Genomic DNA, 27,180 nt, shown 5'->3' with positions numbered 1-27,180 from the left:
ACATGTAGGACTGGCTCATTCTCTTCATGGTTCCAGACTTTCTGGTGTATAAATGCGCTGTAATTTATTTAACCAGTCCCCTATTGATGGAGAGATGTGCTGCTTATAACTCTCTTTCCAAATAATGCTGTAACGTATTTCCTTACCACAGGTCCTCTTCCTCAGAGGGTATCCCCATTTAAAATTTGGACAAGTACTGCTCGGTTTTCCTTCTAGAGGCTGTTTCTCGATGAAGCAAGAGAGGTATTTTCCTCCACCAGCGGGACTGTACCGGCTGTTAAATATTGGCATGCTTCTGTGCCCGCTGGTAACTACCTGCTGCCCCCAGTCCTGAGTGCTCCTCTCTGCTATCTAGAGCCTCCGAGAGAGCCCAGAGGCCCTACTTCCCCCACAATCTCCCACCATCCCTCAACTAAAGGGTTAACACCAGGCAGAAGAGGCGGTCTTCAGTCTCTTCTGACTGGTCAGTGCCTGGGTGTTAAATATTCTGAATATCACTCCATCTTTTCTTTACTAGGAGGAGAAGCGGAAAATGGCACCACGGTACATAGTTAAGCTGCATTTCTCCTCTTTAAATGCCATTTTAAAAAATGTCCTTCCCTGTATACTGCTCATTTTCTATTGGGTTGTTGGTGTTTTGATTCCTGATTCTGAAGAGCTTTTAATGTTAAAAAAATAAATCCTTAGTTTACGTGCTGCAAATATTCCTTACAGTTTGCCATTTTTAACTTTGCAGACAAAATTTTTGTGAAGTTGGATTTATCAATCTCTGTTCAAAGCTTCTGGGTTTTGTTATAATCAGAAAGGTCTTTGCTATACCAATATTGGTAACATTGTTCTGTTTTTCTTCTTGTAATTTTGTAGTTTCACTTTCTATCATTACATACTTGACTCAACTGAAGTATTCTGATGTATGAAACAAGGGTCCAACTTTATTTTGTCCTGATGGCTCCTCAGTTGTTGCAAGACCATTATCTTCCCCACAGTTTCATAATATCCTACCTTTCCTACCGTAGATCTGAGACCATTTCTGGACTCCCTATTCCATTCCAGTAATTAGCTTATGTGCCAGTATTACTAATAGTTTAAAAAAAATTTTAATATGTGATATGGCTAGTAGCCCTTCAGTACTTTTTTCTCAGAAACTTTTTATAAGAATCCTTGTATATCTATTTTTCCACAGTAGCTTTAGAATCAGTTTGCATAGGTTCCCACCCCTTCCCTCAAAAGGGTTGGTATTTTTTGTTTAAATTAATTTTTATTGGAGTATAGTTGATTTACAAAGTTGTGTTAGTTTCTGCTGTACAGCAAAGTGAATCAGTTATACATATACATATATCCACTCTTTTTTAGATTCTATTGCCATATAGGTCATTACAGAGCACTGAGTAGAGTTCCCTGTGCTGTACAGTAGGTTCTTATTAGTTACCTATTTTATGTATAGTAGTGTGTATATGTCAATCCAGTATGTTACTAGGTCATGGCAAATTTATATACTTACTTAAGGAGAACCAAAATCATTATAATATTGAACTTTTCTATCCAATAGCATATAGTATCCTATTTGTGCCAGTCTTATTTTGTTTCTATGTGACATTATTTTCATTGCTTTTATTGCTTCCTCTTTATATACCCAGAAGTAGGCTCTTTCATTTTACTGGTAATGTCAAATTGTTTTCCAAAGCACTTAGACCCACAGCAATGTGTAAGAGATCCACATCCTCTAATAGTTTGCATTGTCTCAAGTTTTTTACTTTTGTCAATTCCAGCAGGTGTAAAATGGTATTACCATGTTACCTAATTTGAATTTCCCTGATTACCAATACGGCTGAGCATTTTTTGGAATGCTTAGTGGTCACTGGGGTCTCCCATTTTGAGAAATGCCTGTTTATTTTTTTACTCATTTCCCCCCTTAGTTTAATATATCCTGGATATGAATCCTTTGCCCTTTAAATGTGTTGCAAATATTTTCTCCCACTTTGTGACCTGCCTCTTTACTTTCTTTACAAAGGTCGTTTGATGAACAGATCTTCTTAATTTTAATACAAATTTATCAATCTTTTCTTTTAGGGTTAAGTGTTCTTTGAAGCTCAGTTAAAAGCTCTTTCTTATCCCCCAATCAGAAAGTCTTCTTCCGTATTTTCTTAACATTTAAAATATTTTGATTTTCAAAAAAAAATTTTTTTTTTGATTTTCATATTAAGTCCCATATAAAATCCATCTGGAAGTGATTTTTGTGTATGCATCGAGATATACAAATTTTTCCCATATGCATAACCAGTTGTTTCCTGACAATTTACTGAACAGCTCCTTCTTCCCACATGATCTGCAGTGCTACCTCTGGTGTATATAAAAATCCCATTTATACTCTGTTCAGTTGGTCAGATGAATCCATCCCTGCACCAATATTACTATACTTAGTTACTGGCGCCTTAATGCTATTCTTGACGTCTGGTCCTCTCGTTGACCAGAGGCCCCCGCCCCCACCATTCCAGGAATGTCCAGCCTGTTCTTACCCCTTTACAGATAATTTCCGACTTGTTTAGGATTCTTTCATACCTTTTGGGAGAAAAAAAGTACATGAGTCACCTCTGATCCCCACTTTTGCTGGAGTGTTCTTTTACCTTTTTTCATCTTTACAGTTCTATTTCTACTCTTTTAGTGATTATTCTTAAATTTTTAATATGCATACTTAAACTCTGAAGCTCATCAACACTTTTAAAGTTTCTCCTATCTCCCACATTATTGTCAAGTAGTACTTTAAATTCCACCTTGTTTTTAAAATCTCATATCTATTTATTACTCCGACGGTATTTTTATAGACAACGCTTATTTTATTATAGTTTAGTTTAAATACATAAAATAATCCTGCTAGGGACTTCCCTGGTGGTGCAGTGGTTAAGAATCCAACTGCCAATGCAGGGGACACGGTTCGAGCCCTGGTCCGAGAAGATCCCACATGCCATGGAGCAACTAAGCCCATGCACCACAACTAATGAGCCTCTGCTCTAGAGCCCGTGAGCCACAACTACTGAAGCCTGCGCACCTAGAGCCCATGCTCCGCAACAAGAGAAGCCACCACAATGAGAAGCCTGTGCACCACAACAAAGAGTAGCCCCTGCTCGCCGCAACTAGAGAAAGCCCGCGCACAGCAACGAAGACTCAATGCAGCCAAAAATAAATATAAAAAATAGTCCTGGGCTTCCCTGGTGGCGCAGTGGTTGGGAGTCCGCCTGCCGATGCAGGGGACACGAGTTCGTGCCCTGGTCCGGGAAGATCCCACATGCCGCGGAGCGGCTGGGCGCATGAGCCATGGCCGCTGAGCCTGCGCGTCCGGAGCCTGTGCTCTGCAACGGGAGAGGCCACAGCAGTGAGAAGCTACAACTAGAGGAAAGCCCCCATGCAGCAACCAAGACCCAACACAGCCAAAAATAAATAAATAAAATAATTAAAAAAAAAAAATAGTCCTGCTATAAAATTCAAAAGGAATAAAAGACTGTACAGTGAAAAGTCTCTTCAACACCTCTGTACCCTGGCACCTAGGTGTCCTCCCAATAGTTTGTGTGTATCCCGGAGGTGTTTTACGCATAAAGAAGCAAATGTATATTGTACTTTTTCCTGTTTTATACAAATAGAGTACCAAATCATACATAGTCATCAACCTCTTACTTTTTTCATTTATTGTATCTTGAAGATGATTCCTTATGAGTTAGTACTTATTCTTTTTTTTACACGAGTATAATTTCAGTCTGTTTACCAACACGTTTACCAATTCTTTTGTTCACCATGCTTCTTGCAGTCCACTCCTTCCTTCTGGATTCAACTGCCTTCTTTCTGGAATAAATCCTATGAGTTCTTTCAGGAAAATCTGAAAATGTGTTTTTCATCCTCTCTTTTGAATGTTAATTTGTCTCTGTATAGATTTCAAGGCTAACATCCTTTTTTCTTTTTTTTTTAACATCAATTCTTTTCAACACTTACAACTTATTTTATTGTCTTCTGGCCCATATTGCTGCCATTGAAAAGCCTGCTACCAGCGTAGTTTTTCCTTTGCAGGTAACTTTTCTTCTTAGTCCCTTTTAGACTTTTCTCTTTTCTTTTGTAGTTGTACTATATGTCTAGAAACAGACTTGTTTTTATTCACTCTCCTAGATATTTGTTACACTTTCTTGAGCATCCATACCTCCTTTAAAATTCTGGAAAAATCTTCAAATATCTTCCTTCCCCTATTCTTTATGTTGGATCTTCTCATTCTATTCTCCATGTTTCTTAGCCTTTTCCTATTTCCCATCCCTTCCTCTGCTATAACCAGGGTATCTTCCTGATTTATCTTCTAGTTCACCAATTCTCTCCTCATATATGCCCAATCTGTGGTTTAATCTGTCCACGGGGCTCTTAATTTCATTAACTATACATTTTTTTAGTTCCCCAAAAGAGTTAGCTTTTCAAATCTACTTTGCCTTTTTCAGTGTCATCTTTTCTAATGGTTTTTATGCTTTCCTCCCCCAGCCAATCATTTTAAATATTCTTATTCCATAGTTATCATCCTACATTAAGTTTGTGAGGGTGCTAAAGCTCTAAGGTTGTGTCTACTGACTTATGCTCACAGTGGATTGTTTTGGACTTTTGGTCATGAGTTCATTTGAGTGGAGTTTGTTTCTTCTGTACTGTAGGAATATGATGCAGGCTTGGGTTATGGGTATGTCTTCCTTCCCCAACCAGGTTGCCATAATGTCTATGTGCTTTTGTCAGTCTTTTTCAAACTGAGATCCTCAGCCTCCTAGGGACATACATACCTCATATTTGAGCTTATTAAGGTTTCATTGGAACAAAGGGAGCAGTCCAGTGGCAAATGAATTTTGCTGTTTTAAAATTCTATGTTCTATATCTCCATTACAAGTGAGAAAACTCAACCACTCGTCCTGGGGATTCAGGGAAATAATAATATAATTACAATAACCAGTTTTTGCCAAGTACAGCACTTAGTGGCACATACAGAAGATCATTTAGTTCCCTCAACAAACCTATGAGATAAGTATTGTAAGGCTTATAAAGGTTATGTAATATGTTCAAGGCTGTAAAACTGGTGTGGGATAAGGTAAAATTCAAATCCAGATCCATCTAGAGCCCAATCACTTAATCACTATTCACTCAACAAAAATTTACTGAGGAATTACTATGTGTCAGCCTGTGCTAAGTGATGGGTCTAGTGGTAAAAAAAACAGATATCTTTCTTCTACCTTTCAAATTATCTGTGAGGGACTACTGTTTCTGTTTTCCTCTTAATTTCCAATTTGTTGCAGACCAATATTTTAGTTAAAGAAATTTAAGAGGACTTCCCTGCCAGGCCGGTGGTTAAAACTCCATGCTCCCAATTGCAGGGGTCATGGGTTTGATCCCTGGTTGGGGAACTAAGATCCCACGTGCTGCACGGCACGGCCTTAAAAAAAAAGAAAAAAGAAATTTAAAACATTGCATCAATGTCAAACCGCTATAAAAGTTTCCTCTCAATTTTTGTTTTCATCTCTCCACGGGCTGGTAACAAATAGGTTGCAGACCAGCCCCACCTGCAGGCCACTTCTGCGTAGCACCGCTCCACAGTGTATTGGCAGGCCATCTGAGGGGCTTTGTGCAGATTTTTGTGATGATGCTGACAACTGTGGGTGAATAACAAAGTGGAGAAGACACTTCTAACAATGGTGGCTTGTATATGGAGAGCAAGAACCTTCTAAGAAGGTACCATTAAGTATTTTATGTCCGTCTTCCTCAGCTAGTAAGCATGAAAAGGAGGAGGCGGATAGAGATTCAGCAGATAGCGAAAAGGCCACATTACAGTCTAACTCTACACAAATCCGGCAGTTCTCCTGGTGAAGAATGTATATGACCACTTGCTTCCTCTGTTACTCTAGTCCTCTAATAGGACAGGACAGTAGGTAAAGGGCCAGTCAGGAATACTAATCACAAAAGCTTAGGGAAATTTATTTGCAAGTTTTCTTTCCTCATCACCCTGCAAACAACTGGATCACATCATACAATGGCATGCATGCTTAGGAACTAGCAAGCGAACACTTTCATATTATACCAAATCAAGCAGTAAGATAAAGCTGCTGAAAAATATTTCAAAGCCAAATGACTTACGGATTATTTGCACCATCATTCTCCTATTATGGAAAGCAGGGACCTGATCACACACACAGACACTTAGCATATTGAAACCTAAAATACATTTATCTTACTATACTTTCTTTTAAGAATACTAAATACTACTAACTTTAAGATTTGTAAAGAAATTTTCTATGACACAGAATACAAAAATATATTCTTATTACTCTTTATAAGTTAAGATAGATTTCCCAGGGGAATTCCCTGGCGGTCCAGCGGTCAGGACTCCAAGCTCTCATTGCCGAGGGCCCGAGTTTGATCCCTGGTCGGGGAACTAAAACCCTGCAAACTGTGTGGTGTGGCCAAAAAAAAAAAAGATAGATTTCCCAGGAAACAGCTTTAAGGTTTGCCAAAACTTGTGTAGGATAGACTAAATGTCTAAAAGTGTCTGACAGCTACTTTCATCTTAAAGCATCTGAGCAGGTATGGTCACGACATTCAGTATTTCAAATTTTAAACTGCAGTCTTTATCACTATTAGACTCAGAACTACATTATTTTCCTGAGATTGTGGTTTATTGTAATCTTAATCCATTTTCTCAAAGACCATTCAACAACACATTTATGCTATTCCAGTAATTACCATGCTACCCAGAAAAACAAGTGAACAGTTTATTAAGAATTAAATGAGGGTATGGAATGTGATACAAGTAAGACACTCAAGATGGATATAATAGTACTACTCACACAAAAATTTAAATCTCTTAAAAAAAAATCACAAGACAAAAGAAAAAGCAATTCCATCATCATAAAGTAAGGTATTTCATGCAAAAACTTCAAAGAAATCCCCAGTCACCCCCAACCCCCCCCAAGCTCCTAACAAAAAGCTATCTGAAATAGTGCCATTCTAACATATTAACCACAATATAATCATTCATAGAAAAGCAACACACTAATTAAGCAATGGATTAGATGAAACAACACAGGCTGCAATATCGTAAACTCATAGACCATGATGATTTTACATGATAAGCAATTCCAGGGTCACTCATAGGGTGAGCAATATGGGCTAAATGTTGAGAGAGAAGGTATGTAAATATAAACTCCATTAACTCATCTCATTATCTTCTAATTATAAAACCTAGAAGCTTCCAGAACCTGAAAAATTACATAAAATTTGGCATACTCCATTTGTGTTCCAAGAATGACGTTAGGATATCTGCCATTATTAGAGAGCTGTATAAAGCACTTCATGGTCAGGAATTGACCTCTTAAATGATCACAATTTACATCATAGAAACACAACTCCAGATATGCAATACATTTACTGTGATTAACTCTTACTCAAGACAAGAAACATGATTTTCTAGCACTTTATGTACAAGTTACTGCAAAAGCCCAGTTAATTTAGAGACCGAATAAAATGTAAAACAAATGTGAACTGGTACAGAGAGTGAAGGGGAACAGCCTCATTAACAAAGATTTAATGGGTAACAATCTTGCGTTGACTTCTGAGAGAACTACAGTCAACAAACAGACTGCCAAGCTGTAACTCATGTCTCTGTACCAAGATGCTTTAGCATATTTCATGGAAAAGATAGTTTTATGTTAAAAAATAGGAATGGCATTTTATGGGATAGCATTCCCCTCCACAGCTGCCCAACAAGCCTGGTCACCAGGTGGTGCATAAATAAAGCGTTATTTCCAAGTGGGTGTACCATGTCATGATGAGGCAACCCAGGAGCGGAAGCACCCATTTCACTGCACCTGCCTATTCAGGAGGCCGGGAGAGAACTGGGACACCTACATTTCATGGTTTTGGGTTGAGCTTACCTATGGTGTACAGACTGGCTATAAGTAAAACAGTAAGGCCAAAGAAAAAGAACAGGAGAAAAATAACTTCGGAGAAAAAACTACCCACTCCCATCTGCTATTTTTTTCCCTTTAGATTTAAGCTAATTAGAACAGGCTGGAAAAATTTCAGGATTACCCTTCCCACATCTGAAAATTCAACTTCCTATTTACATTCCATGAAAAGAACACTATAATTGTTCAGTGGCAGGATTTAGCCTCTCTAAAAAATAGAAGCTCTTGCTCTAATTTTCACAAAATGACACGAGAAAATTTTCCAATGTGAAACCCAGAGTTTGAGGCTAGTAAAGAAGTGTCTTTAATAATCAGGACCATCATAGTTAGAGCTCTTTGGAATGTGTGTTATACGTACAAAGTTATCACAAATTAAACTCCCAGAGTATTTATGAAACAAGCTCTTAAATGGGAAAGACTTCTAATGAGACATAAATGCTTCCATCAGCAAATTAAATCTGATGAATCAATCCTTCCCAAGTGACAAGGTCTCTGCTAACGACTCAACATAGCCTCTGGAATCAAAGGTAAAAGATCATTCAATCATGATGATGCAAGATGAAGTACAGATGAGCAGTACATATGAAAAAAATCTGTAAACCGCTGCAGTTCTAAAACAGTAGATTTATATTACAAAGCAATGTAAATAAATATGGGGCTAGTACAAAAGCTCTTATTTACAGTTTTACAAATGAAACTGTATTCAGTGTAAATGCTGTGTTTTAAAGAACACAGTACTATATTAGTAAAATGAGTTCTGTTGAGGGGAATTACAGTTTCTGTTAGAATCAATGTATAACGTATAAAAGATTCAAGTTAACTCTGTTTATAATTTAGTACAGACAAACCCAGTTTAACCTGGAATGGCATCTGTTAAAGTGCTGAAAAACAGGAAATATTTAGAAAACACTGTACATTATTAAAGCTTTATCAAGTCAGAATGTTAAAATCCTTTCACATTTTTAACCTTTTGCCACAGGCTTGTGGACAAGATGATTTTTCTCAGCAAAGGAGTAAAACTTACGAGGCCACCAGCTGCTTAGATGATTTTAGGTTGTGTTGCTAGTTTCCTAAAACAACTATTTATCCATCAACCATACCTTCAGGCCTTACAATCTGGTAAGTAATTAAATATTCAGGATAAGCCTAGAAGAGAAAGATTAATTCAAATATTGGTAAACAAATTTTTTGAAAGGAGACTTATTATAAGGATTCCTAGGGAAGAGGTTCTAAATTAGTGCTGTGGATCAGAATCATCAAAGGGCATTTTCCCAAAACAGCCTTACCTTGACTCCAATCCCTTAGACTCTCCATCAGCAGGTCTAGGATGAGTATTAAGCATGTGTTTGTTTTTAATAACTGAGGTGATCCTGATATGTATCCCCAGTACACAACGCTCTAGAGATGCTTTTGACTGGATCTATGTCACTAAGAGCAAGAGGGAATTATACATTTCTTTGCTACAGAGAGGTTAACTATTAAATATAGGATTCTAATTATATTTTACAGAAGCTAAAAAAAAAAGTATGGTTGACAAAATGTGAATAAGGTCTGTAGGTTAGATATATTACATTAATGATATTTTCCTGATTTTGACAATTTTAAGGGAATGTCCTTGTTTTTAGGAAATACACACTGAAGAATTTAAGGGTAAAGAAAGATGCCTATTACCTACTTCCAAGCAGCTCAGAAAAAAAAAAAAAGTATACACACATACAGTAGGGAGAGCATGATAAAGGAGAAAGAGAGAATGCTAAAATGTTAACATTTGGAAGATCTGGGTAAAGGTTATAAGGGAATTCTCTTTATTATTTTTGCAATTTTTCTTTAAGCCTGAAATAATTTCCAAATATGAGTTAAAAAGAAATCCAGCTCTTAAGGCAATATGTCTTGTCAATTTAAAAGATTAGTAAGAGGTTAAAGTATGGCTCTAAAGCATTTTTGAAGATGAGCAAATAAAACTGAATTACCTGTTCTCCTCTGTAAATTACATATTCAGCTAATGCTAGTCCATTTACACTGGGTCGACCAGTGACTGAGTGATGTCCTGGAGGAGAATGTGCCATTTTCATTGCACTGAACTGCAGGAAAGACTTTCCCAAGGTTACCCGGCAAAAGAGCAGCTGCCTATAACACGTGAAAAGGAAAAGATCTCCCTGAAGACAAGTCGTACATGACAATTTTATTTATGTACACTACATAAGCTTTTTAATGCATTTATACATGAACACTTATGACTGTTTCTATCATTTTACCCTTTAAAGAACTTTGTAAGAATGTCTTCTACTACTCTCACTAATGAAAGAATTTGTCACTTTAATTAATCCTTATTTTAACTATAAAATGATATCTTATAGCGATTGTAATAATCTTAAAGTGATATAGACTCTGCCATCCTGTTTGTATCCCAGCAAAAGCACAAATCATAGCCCAAGTGGGAAGGAGGAGGAGGTTTTAAGGGGCTTCCATGAAGTGCCTTACAAAGTTGAACATTTACCCAGGTAAGTCCTGTGGATTCCACTTTCAAAATGTATTGAAATCCATTCTCTTCTCTTAACTCTACTGTCACTATTGAGTCCAAATCACCAAAATTTTCACCTGGACTGTAACAATGGCCTTTGAACTAGTCTTTCTGTTTCTACTGTAATTCTTTTTTTTTTTTGCGGTACACGGGCCTCTCACTGTTGTGGCCTCTCCCGTTGCGGAGCACAGGCTCCGGATGCGCAGGCCCAGCGGCCACGGCTCACGGGCCCAGCCGCTCCGTGGCACGTGCGATCTTCCCGGACCGGGGCATGAACCCGTGTCCCCTGCATCGGCAGGCGGACTCTCAACCACTGCGCCACCAGGGAAGCCCTCTACTCTAATTCTTGTCTAAATTATTTTCCATCCAAGCAACCAGTGATTTAGGGGAAAAAAACAACAAACAACAAAAACCATAAATCAGATTGCATCGCTTTTCTGCTTAAAACCTTTTAGAGGCTACTCACTGTGCCTAGAAGAAAATCCAAATTCCTCTTAGTGGCTCTAAATTCTTGAATTTTACTCTGTGTTCATTATGCCCAGGAGCATTAGTTTTTCTTCCCACAGGCCAAACTTTCTTGCCCTATGGCCATCAGACATACTGTTTCCTCTATCATCTAGAATGATATTATTCTACCACTCTTCTACTGGCTAATATTCATTTTTCAAGTTTCAGCTGAAATGTCACATCTTCAAATAGGTCTTCCCTCACCAGAAGTTTTAAGTATTACTTTCCCACTCCCCACAGGCATATTATTGGCCTTCCTTAGATCCAATGAACTTTTTATTACTTCATTGTTTCTCTCTCTAATTTCCTTTTTTCTATATAGGAGAAGAGGAGATTTGGTGGACTAATTGATGATTCTGTCTCCAAAGAAGACGGGCTATGTACTTTTTATTCTAAATATGCCCTATGGAAACCTTCTTAGCGTTTCTTTCTTTCTATATATATATATATATATATATATATATATATATTTATTTATGGCTGCTTTGGGTCTTCATTGCTGCACGTGGGCTTTCTTTTTAGTTGCAGAGAGCGGGGGTTACTCTTCGTTGCGGTGCGCAGGCCTCTCATTAAGGTGGCTTCTCTTGTGGAGCACAGGCTCTAGGTGCATGGGCTTCGGTAGTTGTGGCTTGTGGGCTCTAGAGAGCAGGCTCAGTAGTTGTGGTGCACAGGCTTAGATGCTCCGTGGCATGTGGGATCTTCCCGGACCAGGGCTCAAACCCGTGTCCTCTGCATTGGCAGGCGGATTCTTAACCACTGTGCCACCAGGGAAGCCCTTCTTAGCGTTTCTAATAGATTTTCTATTATAGTCACAATCAGTCCCATGATAATCCAGCATACAGAAATCTTAAGTTAATAAATAAACTTATTTCCAGACATACAAGCATTCTACTCCAAAGACAGCTGAGAAGAGGTACTCGAACAATGCTTACTACTAATACTAATAATCAGAACGATTTAGCCTCCAGATAATATATGACAAGTAAAAGTAGCAATGTTCAATTTACAGAATCTCAAGAAATTACAAGTCTCCTAACCATTCCAACTTATGATCTAAAATAGAAATGGGTGGGAGGTCATACCCAAGAGGACTGACTGTAGATACCTATGTGAGTCTAAATTTAGGGGGCAAACAACAAGAACAAAACATAAACAGTCTTTGTTTCCCTTCAGGACTACAGTCCTTTACCCTTGGTAACCTTTCAATGTCAGCTGGGAAGGTTTTAAAAATCCCATGCACAGACCAGACCCCAGACCAATTAAGTGAGAATCTCTTGAGGGTGGGACACAGGCACTAGTTTTTAAAGCCCCTTAGGTAACTCCAATGTGCTGCCAAAGCTGAGAACTACTGCTCTAGGGTTTCTACATCAGTGATCAGAAGCTTCAGCATCAGCTAGGAACTTGGTAGAAACTGGCAGAAATTCAAGTTCTAGGGCTCCACCTACTAAATCAACAACTCAGGACGCATGGCACCGGAATCTTTGTTTTTACTAGCTGTCTAGGTGATTCTGAGCTTGCTCATGTTTGATAGTTACTGTTCTAGGTCTTCATAAGCAGTGTCCTAACTATAGAATAAACCTCAGTAATTAATATTACTTGATTTTTCAAATGGTGAAAGATAATTTATTTACGTATAAGGATTTTATCAATTAGACCCAAGTCATTTGAATGATTTTAACAACTGAGTTAGACCAGGGTAACTGAAAGTAGGAAAAAAGTACAAAGTAGTTCTTTGATAATGTGCTTTCTAAAGGGGCTGATGTATTTTATTGTAACTTTTTGAGTAGTAACATCACAGATTGAGGATTAAGATCACTATCACACTGGAAGAGAGGCTCCCTCACACATTGCCGTGAAATGATTAGGTGTTAACAAGTAATGCCATTTTAGCCTTTGAACACTAGATTTTTAAACAGTCCACAATAAAATCTCTTTCATGCCCAGTGATATCTTCTATTCCATATTCTAAAAGCACCATATGCTCTAATGATTGAATGAGTTGAATAGGTCAAGTGTGTAGAACTGTGCTTGGCCCATACAGATCATTTAATAAATATTAACCATCACTAGAACTGGTGAGAGGACCAAAAGCAACCTGAAATATGACTAGCTTGGATTCCTAAAGTTGTCTGAGATAATGTTGTGCCCCCCAAATTTCTCAAATTTGAAACCAGTTCTTATCTGATTCTTATCAAAATAAACAAGAACAAGTGATCTCTTACCTGTGGCAAATGTAACAAGATCTGTCTTTGTGTACTGGACACCCAGTACCTCCTCCGATTCCATACACATACTGATTGCTTTTGGAAGAGTTTTCAGCAAAATAGATCCCAGCTCCAAACATGCCACCTATGTAGGCATGCCTTTCGTCAAAACCTTTATGAATAATTGCATTCACAAAGGGAGACCCTAAAATACATATAAATACATAACATTTAAAAATTATCTTAGAAGAAAAAGAACAAAAGCAGCCTCTTAGAAGTTAAATTCTTAAACATATATACACCACCACCACAATAAAGCAAATTCAAAACACAAGGGTTAACAAGTTAACTGTCAGCTAGCTCACCACTTTAGAATAAATAGTTATTTTAGAAGAATTGCTAATATGAATGAATGTTTCTAATAGGGTGGTGGTTCAGATGCCAAAGTAAGGACACATACAGATTCAACTAGAAAAACAAACAGATCACCTGAAATATCAATGCTAGAGTTATCAAATTCCAGGCCCCAAATTCATACATATCCAGAACCAAGAGTCTCATAATTCACCTCTTATGGCAAGGCTGAATGCAATTAGGTCATGCAATGATGCCCACATCTGTGTACTTTTTCTAGATATCAAAAGTGGCCAAAGTGATCTTTTCATGTTCATTTTCTTCTTTACACCTCTTCTCTCCTATCCTTCCACTTCTCTGCCTTTTATCACTTGCTAGTACCAGATTTCAACTGTAAATGTGGTGTGTTCCTTCATTCCCTACATATTGACTTCTTTCTCCTCCTTCCTTGCACGTGTGCCAAGAAGGAGCTTAGCCAAAGGAGAGGAGGTACTAAGCATGGGTACCAGGCCAGGGAGTGGAGTGAGGCTGGGGGTTGGGAAAAGCCAGTATAACACAACTAACTGATCCATCAAGATCAGTGTCCCTGTTCATAAAGGGACAGGAAAATACACTGAATTCCACTTTACAGAAATACTGAAGAATACAATAACTTATTTGAATTTGGAAAACCCAAAACCATTTCTATTATAAAACAGAAAAAATTATTCATTACAACCATTAAGTCAATACATAAAAAAATATGCTCTGTGCCAAGAAATTATCATGATGATTTTTAGGGTTTTGGAATGAGAAGTACCATTTAGATATTATATACCAATTCAGTCTGCTATAGCCATTCTTCCAGGGGACTGTGAAATTTAAATGTTGTGTTTTTATAGAACTTTACCAGTCTCTAAAAATTTTCTGCAATCAAAGCCAACTGAAGGAACAGACTGGACCAATCATGGATAACGTGCTTGAAGACTTGATAAACACTACATTAATATCTATATTAATCTTTGCTATAAACACGGAACACCAATCATCAACACCTACCAACTTGCAACATAAACAGGAAATTTCAAGAATGACAAGTAATGGTGCTCGCAATTCAGCAAAAGTTCTCAGAAAACTCCATAGGTTCAATGACAGTGGCTCTTTTCGCTGAAGTTAAATGTAGCCTTGACACTTAGAATCAGTCAGAACAGGATGCATATATTCTTCTGAGGCAATTTTCAGATCATATTTTAACTTTAATTCACCCAACCAGTTAAAAGTAAAACACCATTTTTCAGAGTAATCATCACACAAAATCAACTATATTAAAATAAAAGGGAAAATATGAATAGTCAACATTCTCATTTCTACACTTTTTCTGTTATGGTAATCCTATTTATACACGACCCACTGTAAAACATACAAACTCAAAAGACGTTAAAAATACAGGGACTTCCCTGGTGGCGCAGTGGTTAAGAATCCGCCTGCAAATGCAGGGGACACGGGTTGGATCCCTGGTCTGGAAGATCCCACATGCCACAGAGCAACAAAGCCCGTGCACCACAACTACTGAGCCTGTGCTCTAGAGCCTGTGAGCCACAACTACTGAGCCCATGCGCCACAACTACTGAAGCTCACATGCCTAGAGCCCGTGCTTCTCAACAAGAGAAGCCACTGCAATGAGAAGCCCGCGCACTGCAACGAAGAGTAGACCCTGCTCGCCGCAACTGGAGAAAAGCCCATGCACAGCAACGTAGACCCAACACAGCCAAAAAAAATCACAAAAAAATATAAATTTAAAGATTTACAGAAATACTATTTATTTTTTAAAAATGACATGAGGAATATACAGATTCATTATTATTTCAAACCTGACAAAAAATGCGGAGGAGGGTGGTGGTAGGGTTGGGGGAGAGGAATCTTACCATGAAATAGCATTCTTTCATTTGCATGGTTGTGGTTTTCTTCAGAAACTTCTTTCCTCCTGTGAGTATATCTTTCCCATAGTTTCTTGTTACAAACTTTCTGAATCTTTAAAAAGAAACCAGAAAAATAAAATCTCTAGATCATAATAATTAATCTTATCCAAAAATGGGCCACATAGGGCCAGAAGAGAGGCAAAACTTTTCTCTGAAATATAAATTATGTGTTATTTTTAGTCAGCTAAAAAACTTTAACCCAACCATAGAAATGGAAATATAGGTACATTTTGGAAATCAAAAAACTACAAAGGGGAAAAAAGCTATATGTAAAGGTCAAGAGTACTGTTAATTGATTAAAATACTTCCATTCTCATTACTTTAGAATTATTACTAAAACATCTCCAAATCAGACATGCTGAGTTCTGTATGGAAGTATAAGAAAGAGAATACTATCCTTTCCCCCCTGCCTTATCTGGCTCAAAGTACCATCTTTATCTGTTTTTAATTAAAAATATTTGAAATACACAGTCAGAATGGTCATCATCAGAAAATCTACAAACAATAAATGCTGGAGAGGGTGTGGAGAAAAGGGAACCCTTTTGCACTGCTGGTGGGAATGTGAATTGGTACAGCCACTATGGAGAACAGTATGGAGGTTCCTTAAAAAACTAAAAATAGAACTACCATATGACCCAGCAATCCCACTACTGGGCACATACCCTGAGAAAACCATAATTCAAAAAGAGTCATGTACCACAATGTTCACTGCAGCTCTATTTACAATAGTGAGGACGTGGAAGCAACCGAAGTCCATCGACAGAGGAATGGATAAAGAAGATGTGGCACATATATACAATGGAATATTACTCAGCCATAAAAAGAAACGCAATTGAGTTATTTGTAGTGAGGTAGATGGACCTGGAGTCTGTCATACAGAGTGAAGCAAGTCAGAAAGAGAAAAACAAATACCATATGCTAACACATATATATGGAATTAAAAAAAAAAAGGTTATGAAGAACCTAGGGGCAGGACAGGAATAAAGATGCAGACGTAGAGAATGGACTGAGGACACGGGGAGGGGGAAGGGTAAGCTGTGACAAAGTGAGACAGTGGCATGGACATATATACACTACCAAATGTAAAATAGATAGCTAGTGGGAAGCAGCTGCATAGCACAGGGAGATCAGCTCAGTGCTTTGTGACCGCCTGGAGGGGTGGGATAGGGAGGGTGGGAGGGAGACGCAAGAGGGAGGGGATATGGGGATATACGTATATGTATAGCTGATTCACTTTGTTATAAAGCAAAAACTAACACACCACTGTAAAGCAATTATACTCCAATAAAGATGTTAAAAAAAATTGAAATAGCCACACCAAACACACACACACACACACACACACACACACACACACACACAAACACATACACCTACCTAGTACTCCCTCTATCCCTCCCTACCCCTCCAATTCCTAAAATTTGTCTGGAGAAGAGTTAAAGATGGATACTGGTTTCATTAGGAGTACTGTCAAAATTTACAATCCTAGTTCTGTTTCTTAGCTGTATTTAAGGGTGCTACAGCCCCCTGCTGGTCCTAGAACACATCTGGGAGCTGGTGGTTTTAGTCTTGGTTCAAATTAACTCAAAATACCATCACAGACATAATCAAGGCACACAGCCGGCATAAACAGAGCTCATTAATGTTTAAAAATAAAAGGGAACAAAGTTTTATCAATGAAAAAACTTTTATTAGATATTACATTAAAATACCTTTATAGAGGAAGAAAATAGCATACCTCCCAAATTCAGTAACTTTGGAAATCAAACACATATTCTCTTCCCTGCCTGCACCCTTAACAAACCTCTACACATTCTGTTACTGCTTGCACACAAAAGGGACTTGACTGAAATTTGCCTGTAGTAGGAATAATTATTTGTCTTATTAAAAATTACTATATATATATATCCATGAATAGAAATCTCAAGATGTCACTCAGGTCATACTATGATATGAATAAAATACAGCTCCCAGAAGAATAACCGTTTCACCTGAATAATGTGTGCTTGTTTTATATCACCTTATTTCTAAATAGTATGAACAGAGCAATCTCAACGAATAATTTTAGTATTCACTAATTCTAAAATATGACATCTATTAGTATACTCATAATAGTATATTATTGTGAAACAGTAATACAACACAGCTGAAAGATTTGATACTGTTCACCTTTGAGTTTAAAATTTAGGTATTAGAAAGATACTTGCCACAGTTTAATTATAACTCTAACTCTTATCGTGATTAAGAATATATCAGTGTAGTTAATAGAAAATCACTATGCATCTCAAGTAGAGTATGCAGTTTGGTTGCTATATAGCTTAAACAACACCACCACAAACTAGCAAAGCTGAAAAAGGTCCTGAGAAGAGTAAATGATATCAATAACAGTCAGGACTCTCTTTAAAACACTTTTTTTAAAGACTATTTTTGGAAAGATGGAAGGTACAGAAGGAGTACTATTAAAATTACCAAAAATTGGTGTACGTGGGGACTCACAGAAACCTGGAGTAGTCACAGTTAGGACAAACAAACCATGGTGCAATTATAAAGATGGGAGTCCTTCCATGAGTCACAAAAAAATTCAACTTTGTTACAACAGAGTACCTTAATAGTAGTTTACATATTTAAAGTCCTAAACCTGCAGGATTTACCTTTACCCCAAGATAAAGCATAATCCCTAAACTTAAATATGTTCAACGGAGGCCGAACTAGTATTTAGTACAGAGATTTGAGGATCTTAACCTTCCAAGGACATATTCTTTCCCAAAATATCCCCATATGCCCTGTGAAAGACTTATTGGGCTGGACAGATTACATTCTTGTGAAAGTTAGTCATGGCTTCAGGCTTTGAAAACTATGGTCTCAGCAAACTTCATTTCCACTAACTTATTACCTTGAGAATATTGTATCTGCTGAAGATTCCACCTGCATGACCTCCATCTCTGTGCTCTCGGACTGTACTCTGCATCTGACGGAAAAATATTCCAAATACACGTGCATTAGCTTTTGTGTTTTTTTTTTGATTTAGGGAACATGGTTCTTGACTCATATGATTCTATTTTTGAGAATACAAAATGGGTTTTTAACATTTTTGTTGTTTAAGGAATGAATTCTATAAGTTCACACATACTATTTTTGAGGGATAGCAGATAGCTAATACAATCAATCTAAAAATACATATAGGTGAAAGTTATATAATGCAAACTACAGGAAGAAAAAGAAACAAGCAGATGCATAGGTGAGCTAAACATACAAAGCCAACCACCTCACATACCAAAAAACCCCCCAATGATTTGTTTCCATTTGTTTTGCTCTAATAAAGCACAATTTGTATTTCATTGAGAGTTGGAGTTTCCTGAGCTTTAGAACTAGGTCTCACTCAACTTTGTATCTCTGTGCTCAGCTCACACATTTAGGGTATGATGTTCCTCAAAGTGCAAGGCAGTATTCTAAGATTTTGGTGGATCCAAGAGTTTTATGGAAAGAAAGCTAGAAAAAAATTTCCTAGATAAGTAGCATTCACATGTTCTGGGTCTTGTCTAAGATACTGGGCTTTGCAATTGCCTTCATGAAGGAACAAAGTATTAGCAACCTCTTCTTCAACAGAATTCTGTGTATTAATTGTAGTGCTAAACCAAGTTATTAGAATTAAGGTTTACTGAGATAGTGTACTTTAAATGCTGATTTCAGAAGTTTTCCAGGTGGTAAAGAGTTAGGGACATTAAAAAACCCTGCTACATACATGTTCAAGTAGATCTGGAAACTTCTGGGAAATTTAGCCTACTGAACCAACATTTATTTAAGGTATATGAACATACCTCTTCCTCCACAGACTGAAACTCTTTATCATCAGGAGACAGATCTATGAGAATTGTTCCACTTCCAGAGGTGTTCAGAGTTAAGTATGGGTTAAGACCTATCAAATGAAATTTAAAGGTAAAAAAAAATTTGCCAAAAAAACCCCCCAATAAACATCAACCCAAAACAACCACCTAATTTATCTGATGCTTACTACCAATTTTAAAAAACTTTTTATTTTAGGATAATTTAGATTTACAGGAAGGCTGAGAGCACTGAGAGTTCCCGTGTGCTCTCACTCCACTTCCTAATGTTACCATCAGGAACATTAATGTTTCCTTAATGTTACCATTTTACACAATCATAGTACACCTGTCAAAAATTAAGTTCAGATTTTATTCGGATTTCACCAGTTTTCCCCACTAATGTCCTTTTACTTTACCAGGATCCAAACCAGAATATCACACTGCATTTAGATGACTGTTTTTTTTTATCTTACAAGTCATAAGGGTTTTGTGAGAATAGTTCAGAAAATCTTTCTATTCTTTATTTCCTATTTGTCACATGTTTTCTTCTTCAAATTATTTCCTTTATTAACTAGGCAGCCCTTTCAGCATTTGGTCCTTTTATTTTTTGTAAAACTGAGGAAGAAACTTGCGTGGCCTTAGGTAATTTTAAATCATCCAAGAATGAGAAGTCATAAAGTCTACTAACGATGGAATGCTTATTCTAACCCATGACAGATTCTTTAATTCAGCAATGAATTTGTCATATTTTCTGAACGTCAACAGTCAAGATAATCATATATATTTTTGTATCTTTACTCTCACAAAAGCTTTTTAAATGGAATCTTAAAACAGAATTTTCTAATTTCTTTGTTACAACTGTAACACAACTCTCCTTTAATCTCTACAAGATCTCCAGAGCTCCACTGTTTTCTGAGTTAGGGCTCAGATCCTTTACTGCTGGGTTAATGCATGACGGTTTGCCTCTGGAGACTAAGAGCACTGTTCTGGTCTGAGTAACAGTACTACCACCAACATGCCAAACTCTGATAAAGATGTATAGATATGGCTGAATTACAATGTCTACAGGAAGTATGGAGACTATACAGAGAAGGTATTTTATAGAAAAAATACTTAATAGAATAAAGTCTGTGACAAACACTTGACTAAGCCATCTTCTAATGGCCTCAAGAAGACATTTATCAGTGCTGAAAGATGAGAACAAGTAATCTATTTTTAAAAAAAATAAATTTATTTATTTATTTATTTTTGGCTGCATTGGGTCTTTGTTGCTGCGCGTAGGCTTTTGCTAGTTGCAGCGAGCGGGGGTTGCTCTTTGTTGCGGTGCGTGGGCTTCTCACTGTGGTGGCTTCTCTTGTTGTGGAGCACGGGCTCTAGACGCGTGGGCTTCAGCAGTTGCCGCGCATGGGCTCAGTAGTTGTGGCTCGCGGGCTCTAGAGTACAGGCTCAGCAGTTGTGGTGCAAGGGCTTAGCTGCTCCGCGGCATGTGGGATCTTCCCGGACCAGGGCTCAAACCTGTGTCCCCTGCATTGGCAGGAGGATTATTAACCACTGCACCACCAGGTAAGTCCCAGAAAAAGTAATCTACTGACTTGATGCACTGAATGATAGCTAAGGCTGTTAAGTCAGCGAGATGAGAGAGTGTCAGAAGCTTGCCACTGGTTCCATTTTGCAAATTGGGTATAATATAGGTATAGAATCTTGGCTTCAAATGAAAATGAGGAAGGTGGTAACTTTATGTAGGAAAGTGACCCTGATGTGCTAGATCAGACAGTCATTCTGTGTCATGATGTTTCTCCTCCATGTAGGAATGAATGTTCCTATTAAATTGTAGCTGGATGTTATCAGAATGACCAGAGGCAGCACGGAGGTACGTACCTGACACTTGAAGGCGGTGTATCTGTTTCCATCATTGTTTCCTGAGCCTTTCAACAATCTTAACTTCTATCCTACCAGATCCAGTGTTTTCTAGTAGAGTCATGATGCCAGTCCACAACTGAGGGTTCTAGCTCCTCTTCATACTAACATTCCAGGGAGCCATGAATCTTCCCTCTTCTTTACCTCATAAAATTTTGTCTTCTATACTAGAAATATCCAAGACTATCTCGCATTTTAAATATTTTGCCCCAGTTCCTATCAGGCAAGTAAAGTGCATCTACCTTTAATCAATTCTATTCCAGAATTCCAGTTTAAAACATTCTTTAGCTTGAATCACCTGATTTTCAAAGCTCTCTTTTTTCTTCTTCAAGAGATGGACCTATCCTGGCTAGCATACATCCTTCCCTAAAAATGCTCTCATTTTTGCTAATGGGGGTTTGTCTTTAACCACAGTTGTACAGCCAGGTCTTCAATTACAGGATGTTTCTGACCCTGGGGTACATCACTCCCTCAGTTTAACAATGAACTTAAAATGTGGCTCTGACACCTAAAATAATTCATCTTTTATACCTGATATACAGGAAGTGTGAATATCTACTGAACAAATGCAATTTGCATTTTCCTAACATATCAACATTCAAGAGAAATAAAATATTATTCAACTTTGTTTTGCTAAGTTTCTTTAGTTGCAACATTACTATTCCCCAATATTTTTCTTTTTGTTTTTCTTTTGTTCCCCAATATTTTTACTGCAAGTGTTTAGAATTTAACTACAACAAAAGAGATTCAGAACATTATTTTATGGGCAGGCCTGAACATCTAGTCATTACCTATTATATTACCATAAGATATTAGATATCCAAGTTTCAGATCTTTTAGAACCATACAATTTTTGAGCTACAATAACTTCAGAAATAAGTGAATGGAAATAACGGAAAAAACTTCAGAGATAAAGCAACACCCACATTTCTCAATGGCCCAGACACTTCACTTAGGTTCACAGAGTTAAAGGCAGCAGCTCAGGAAGCTTAACAGTGGCAGATTTAAGATTTGATCCCAGGTTTCTGGAATCCTACTCAGTATGCTTCTTATTAAATGGACTCTCTGTTACAGATTTTAAAATTATCATTTACTAAGTTGAGGGCTGCCTTTGTGCAAGCTGTTAAACTGATGATAGCAATGACTTAAAATGAAATACCTTGTTGCCCAGAGATAAGTCTCTCAACTCCTTTAATTAGTTTGTGTCTATGTCCATAAGCATTGATTCCAATCTCCTTCAGCTCCTTGTGCCCCATCTCAACTAATACATCCAAAGTGATCTTACAAAAGAGAATGAAACTGTTTAGAAGACTTGTCTGGAAGACATTCATATATTGGTGTTCTCACAATGTATTAGATTTATCCATTTATTTCAAATTATTCTAAACAGATTAGAAATGAAAGCACACCAGCTGTTAAACTGAAACTGAAAAGTTGCAGATAATTAAACAGAAAGTTGAGTCATGAACTACCAAAAATATCATTATTTTCATTTAATATAAGAACCTGAGCAGAACTAAACTGTAAAACAAAAATGCATTTTCAAATTAGCCACATTTAGGCACACTATTTTACCATCACTCTGCATCCAACCTATTTACACAATGTCTTAATGTAATGTTCCTACAGACTCTGGACTATGCTAACTGATAACTTGAGCATCATTGTTCAAACTAAGCCTTTTACCTCAAATATATTATTCCCACTTTGTGAAACTGAAGACATTCTTTAAAATCCTGTATTTTTTTTACAAATCTTCCATGAAGCTTTCCCTGAACAGTCTAGCTTGTAGTAACCCTTTTTTTCTTATAATTTCTATGCCAAAAACTTGACTCTTTATGTGTTCTTGGTATAGCTCCCTAACTAGATCAAAAGTTCCTTAGGGGTGCAAGTCTATAATAATTATATTTTCTGGACTCAAAAAATCAGTGACTGTATTCTGACAGAACACTTTAAATTAGGACTGTTCTACAAATGCCCAGATATATAGTTTGTGTGTCTATGTGTCTCCCCATAGTGGCTAGCAAAGTGTCAGGCTTAGAGTGGGTAGTGACTGACACAACAGAATTGAACAAACTGAGCTCAAGGATAACTTACTTTTAAGAAATGAATACGCTAAACTTACTCAAGAAAGCTATTTTACTGCTACTACATAAGAAACAATTTTTATGTGCTAATAAACTAAATGGATATTCCAAGAACAAGCCAAATTAGAAGACTGACTGATTTCCAGTCTCTTAAAAAAACATCCTTTTCACCCCTCAATAGGCTGAATGGTTCAGGGCATTTCAAGTATGTTCTATTTTTCCCTTGAGGTTCCCCCAAACACCAAACCAAGCAAAACAACTCATGTACTTACCTGTTCTCTCTCAAATATATCCATTAGGTGTTCAAGTCCAAGGTTCCTTACAAACTGAGTTATGCTAAAATCTACTCCTGGAACTAGAAAATAAAAAAAATCACAGTACACGAAATTTCATATCAGAATAACGTGTATCAACATTATAACAGCAAAGTTTTGTGACATTATTACATGCATGAAGAATGTAAAGATGAAGCAAAATATTAACAGCCGTTTGGGATATAATATTAAACTTAACATCAAAAATTGCAAGGAGAAAGCTATAAAATTTCAACATTATTAGAAGAGAAGAGTTAACCAATGGGGAACTCTCATGTTACAAAGATATCTTTTATCTTTTCTTTTTAAGAAATTTTATTTTTAATTGTATCTTTAAAATACGTTACCATACAGCTTAAACTAATAAAATGTTATATGTCAATTATATCTCAATTAAAAAAGCAAAGTCTCCCTATCTTTGAAGAGGTAAACTATTTTACAAAAAAAGTTTATGAAAATAAGTTCCAGTGTTGCATAGGGTGAGATCAATTTTGACAGGAAAAAGGTAAAGAGACTGTAGGTATGTGTCTTTTTTTCTTTTCTTTGGCTGTGCCACATGGCTTGTGGGATATTAGTTACCCAACCAGGGACTGAACCTAGGCCCACAGCAGTGAGAGCGCTGAGTCCTACCCACTGGACCGCCAGGGAATTCCATTTCTTTTTAAAAAATGATATTCAAAATTAGGTATTTTGATGTGGGGTTAAAAGTATTTCATAATTCTGTAATAGTACACTGGAAGAGATAAATAAAGGCATAAGTACTCAACCAAAAGGACTTCTATACCTTTCAAAAAGTATGTTTACATCTAAAGAGTAGGTTAGCAGCAGAACACTCATCAAGTCTCATCGCAGAGGGAGAAAGTTTCATTAGGAATTCTAATACTAATGTAAAGAAAACAATAAAAGGCTAAAACTTTTAGGCTATGTTAATCTGATACTAACAGTTGTATCTAAGGTTAAAAAAATGGCTTTTTAGTAATCCAAATGACAATATGTGGCTACAATACCAGTTATTTTGGCTGAATGTCTCACCTTCCTTTTTCTCCAAACTGGAAGCACCCTCTGTTCCACTTGAACTAACTACTGAAGACAGTTCAGAAAAACTGCCGGATAAGTTGTCAAGACTGCTGGCTGCAGAAAGGCTTGATGGGCTGGATGGACCTGAAGACAGAGCATCTGCAGTGGCTCCTGGGCTTCTCACGCCATTGAGCACTTGAGATTTATAACATGAAGGCAGAGCAGAAGGGGGCATGGCTGCTGTCAGGAGAGCACTGACATCATCTGCCTAGGGTATATGTCAGAGAGATGAAATCTGCAATAAGCAAGTTTTAAAATTCTATACTATACCCAATAGAACGCATTAAAAAATATGAAAAAAACCCAGCAGATTTGCACTAGAATTGCTTATTATATAAAAATTATTTTAAAAAGTGAACCAAATAAGTAATATTCAGCTAAATAAGTGATATTCAGCTATTAAACATAAAACATTAATACACAACACATCTTCTGAGACACACAAAATAAAACTGTTAAATGTGGCAAAGCAAGAAAAAAATCCTAAGATATCATGATTGAAAAGCACTGAATTTTAGAAATATAAAATTTAAAAAGATTTAAAACCTTTTAAAGGCATTCTGAAGACGTAATTCAACCTACATAGAACTTTAGCAAACAGAATGAGGTTTTTTTTTTTCTTTAAATATCCAGTAATATATTTGTTCCTCAAAATTGAACATTTGGAAGGGTAGGAAAAAAGATAATCATTTTAATCAAATCTGCTAGAATGGAAAAAAAATCCCAACTTTACTGGTATATTAATTTGTTTAATAAGTAACAAATAACTATTCTTTAACAATGCTCAATTAAGACACTAAGTAATTAACATTCAGCAAGAAGTAAACAGTACTTGTTTTCAAGGCTTTTCATTTATACTGCCTTTGCAATCCTCACCTTTTTCTTCCCCTGAATCTGAGGACTCCCATGACACTCATAGTTGGTATCTAACACTTAAAAGTAACATTAGCACAATTTTTTGGGTGCTTTTTCTGTACTTGATACCACGCCGAGGACTTTAAATACATCACCTCATTTAATTCTCATATTAACCAGATATATTTTACCTGCATTTGGAGATTAGGTAACTGAGGCTTTGAGGTTAGGCAACTTGCAACACTGTACAACTGTAAGTGGTACAGCTGGAATTCTAAGGCAGGTCTGTTTGACTCTAAAACCCATGCCTGTTTAGTGCACCCTGTTTCAATGTCACTTAATTATATCTCGTGGACTAACATATGTGCAGACTGAATTAGAAAAGGTCACTTCTAAGGTAGTTTGGAACTGGAAGGATATTTCCCTTAAGAAATAATGTTGCAAATATGGTTGGGTTGTCAGCCTGCTGAGAAAATTCAATTCAACCCCCAATGCAGCTGAACTAAATCAGCTTCTCAATGTAACTTGCAACAGTGGAATCTCAGTAGAAAGCAGTGCGCAGAAGAGACTCCCCCTCCTCTCCACCTCAAGAAGAATTTCTTCCCCGTTTCCCTCCACTGCTCTGGGTCAATGTCTTCAGTGGCAGAGGCAAGAGAAGCACTTGCATCACAGTGGCCAAAGCAGAGGTTGGAGGCCACAATGGAGACACCTACAGGAGTTTCCTTGGGAGGGGAAAGAAAAAAAGACTTCCCATGGAGAACTGGAGGAACAAACTTGTTTCATGAACAGTTTTGGTGGGGTAAGCAATAAAATCTTTGGGATGGGGCAGTGCTGGGAGGGAAGAAAATCTCTATAAAGGCAGGCTTTGCGGCTGCACCCTGAAGGCCACGTTTCCAGCTGGGGAAGTTCATAAAGACCCATGGGCCTGTAGCATCTTGTGCCCTATGCACTGTAACAGCATCCACTGAGGGCCTTGCCTGCTTGTTTCCTAACTAATGTAAGCAGCTATACCTTATACTTCTTTTTCCCATTTCTAAAAGTACTCAGCTTACAGTAACTGATAATTCTATTATTTACTCATTATGTTTTAATACCAAAGAGGTCTAAAATTTAAATTGGGCTAAAAGCCAGATTTTGCCACATTCACCATAAAGACATTTTATATATACCAAGTGAATTTTAAAAAGTCAGGAAAGCACTGAGATTTTTCAAAGAGCCCATCACTTACTGAAACTAAATCTAAAGGTGTTTGTCCTTCCTGATTTTTAAGAGTTGGATCAGCTCCATGGGCCAACAATAAAGCACAAAGCTGTGTTCGTCCCTTTTGGGCTGCTTCGTGCAAAGGTGTGAAAGCCCATTTGTCCGTAGCATTGACACATGCATTATACTTTATTAGTAAAGCTGCTACATCTACATGCTGTAAAAGAAAATACTCCTGTTACAGTCGGAAATATTATTTTATTGTACTTTAGTTCTTAAAAAGAAACCAGCTATATACCTATTTTTCCAGTTTCAAACTTACTCTAGAATGAAAAACTGTGTTTTCCCCCCATCATCGTAATTTATGGGTAGCTGATTAAAAATTACAGTAGTAG

General features: G+C 37.2%; 1 protein-coding gene across 5 annotated transcripts in view; it reads right to left on the bottom strand.

Moving 5' to 3' along the window:
- Nucleotides 1-6,759: 6,759 nt before the first annotated feature.
- Nucleotides 6,760-27,180, bottom strand: part of TNKS2 (tankyrase 2) — a 60,007-nt gene continuing 39,586 nt past the window's right edge. For 2 of the 5 annotated variants that reach the window (XM_029245295.1, XM_029245298.1), the window contains 9 exons: nucleotides 26,814-27,002; nucleotides 24,686-24,938; nucleotides 23,612-23,694; nucleotides 22,412-22,532; nucleotides 19,330-19,427; nucleotides 18,405-18,479; nucleotides 15,458-15,563; nucleotides 13,218-13,404; nucleotides 6,761-10,094 (listed from right to left, as the gene is read on the bottom strand). In XM_029245295.1, coding sequence (XP_029101128.1) covers nucleotides 9,866-10,094; nucleotides 13,218-13,404; nucleotides 15,458-15,563; nucleotides 18,405-18,479; nucleotides 19,330-19,427; nucleotides 22,412-22,532; nucleotides 23,612-23,694; nucleotides 24,686-24,938; nucleotides 26,814-27,002 — 1,341 coding nt within the window. In that variant the 3' untranslated portion in view covers nucleotides 6,761-9,865. Of the gene's footprint in view, nucleotides 10,095-13,217; nucleotides 13,405-15,457; nucleotides 15,564-18,404; nucleotides 18,480-19,329; nucleotides 19,428-22,411; nucleotides 22,533-23,611; nucleotides 23,695-24,685; nucleotides 24,939-26,813; nucleotides 27,003-27,180 lie in introns of all 5 variants that reach the window. The other 3 variants (XM_029245296.1, XM_029245297.1, XR_003797038.1) reach the window with 3 other exon arrangements.

The sequence above is a fragment of the Monodon monoceros genome, unplaced genomic scaffold (genome assembly GCF_005190385.1).
Source record: "Monodon monoceros isolate NGI ecotype Baffin Bay Population unplaced genomic scaffold, NGI_Narwhal_1 Super_Scaffold_4, whole genome shotgun sequence".
Classification (NCBI taxonomy): Eukaryota; Metazoa; Chordata; class Mammalia; order Artiodactyla; family Monodontidae; genus Monodon; species Monodon monoceros.
This window is presented reverse-complemented; position numbering and strand designations above follow the sequence as displayed.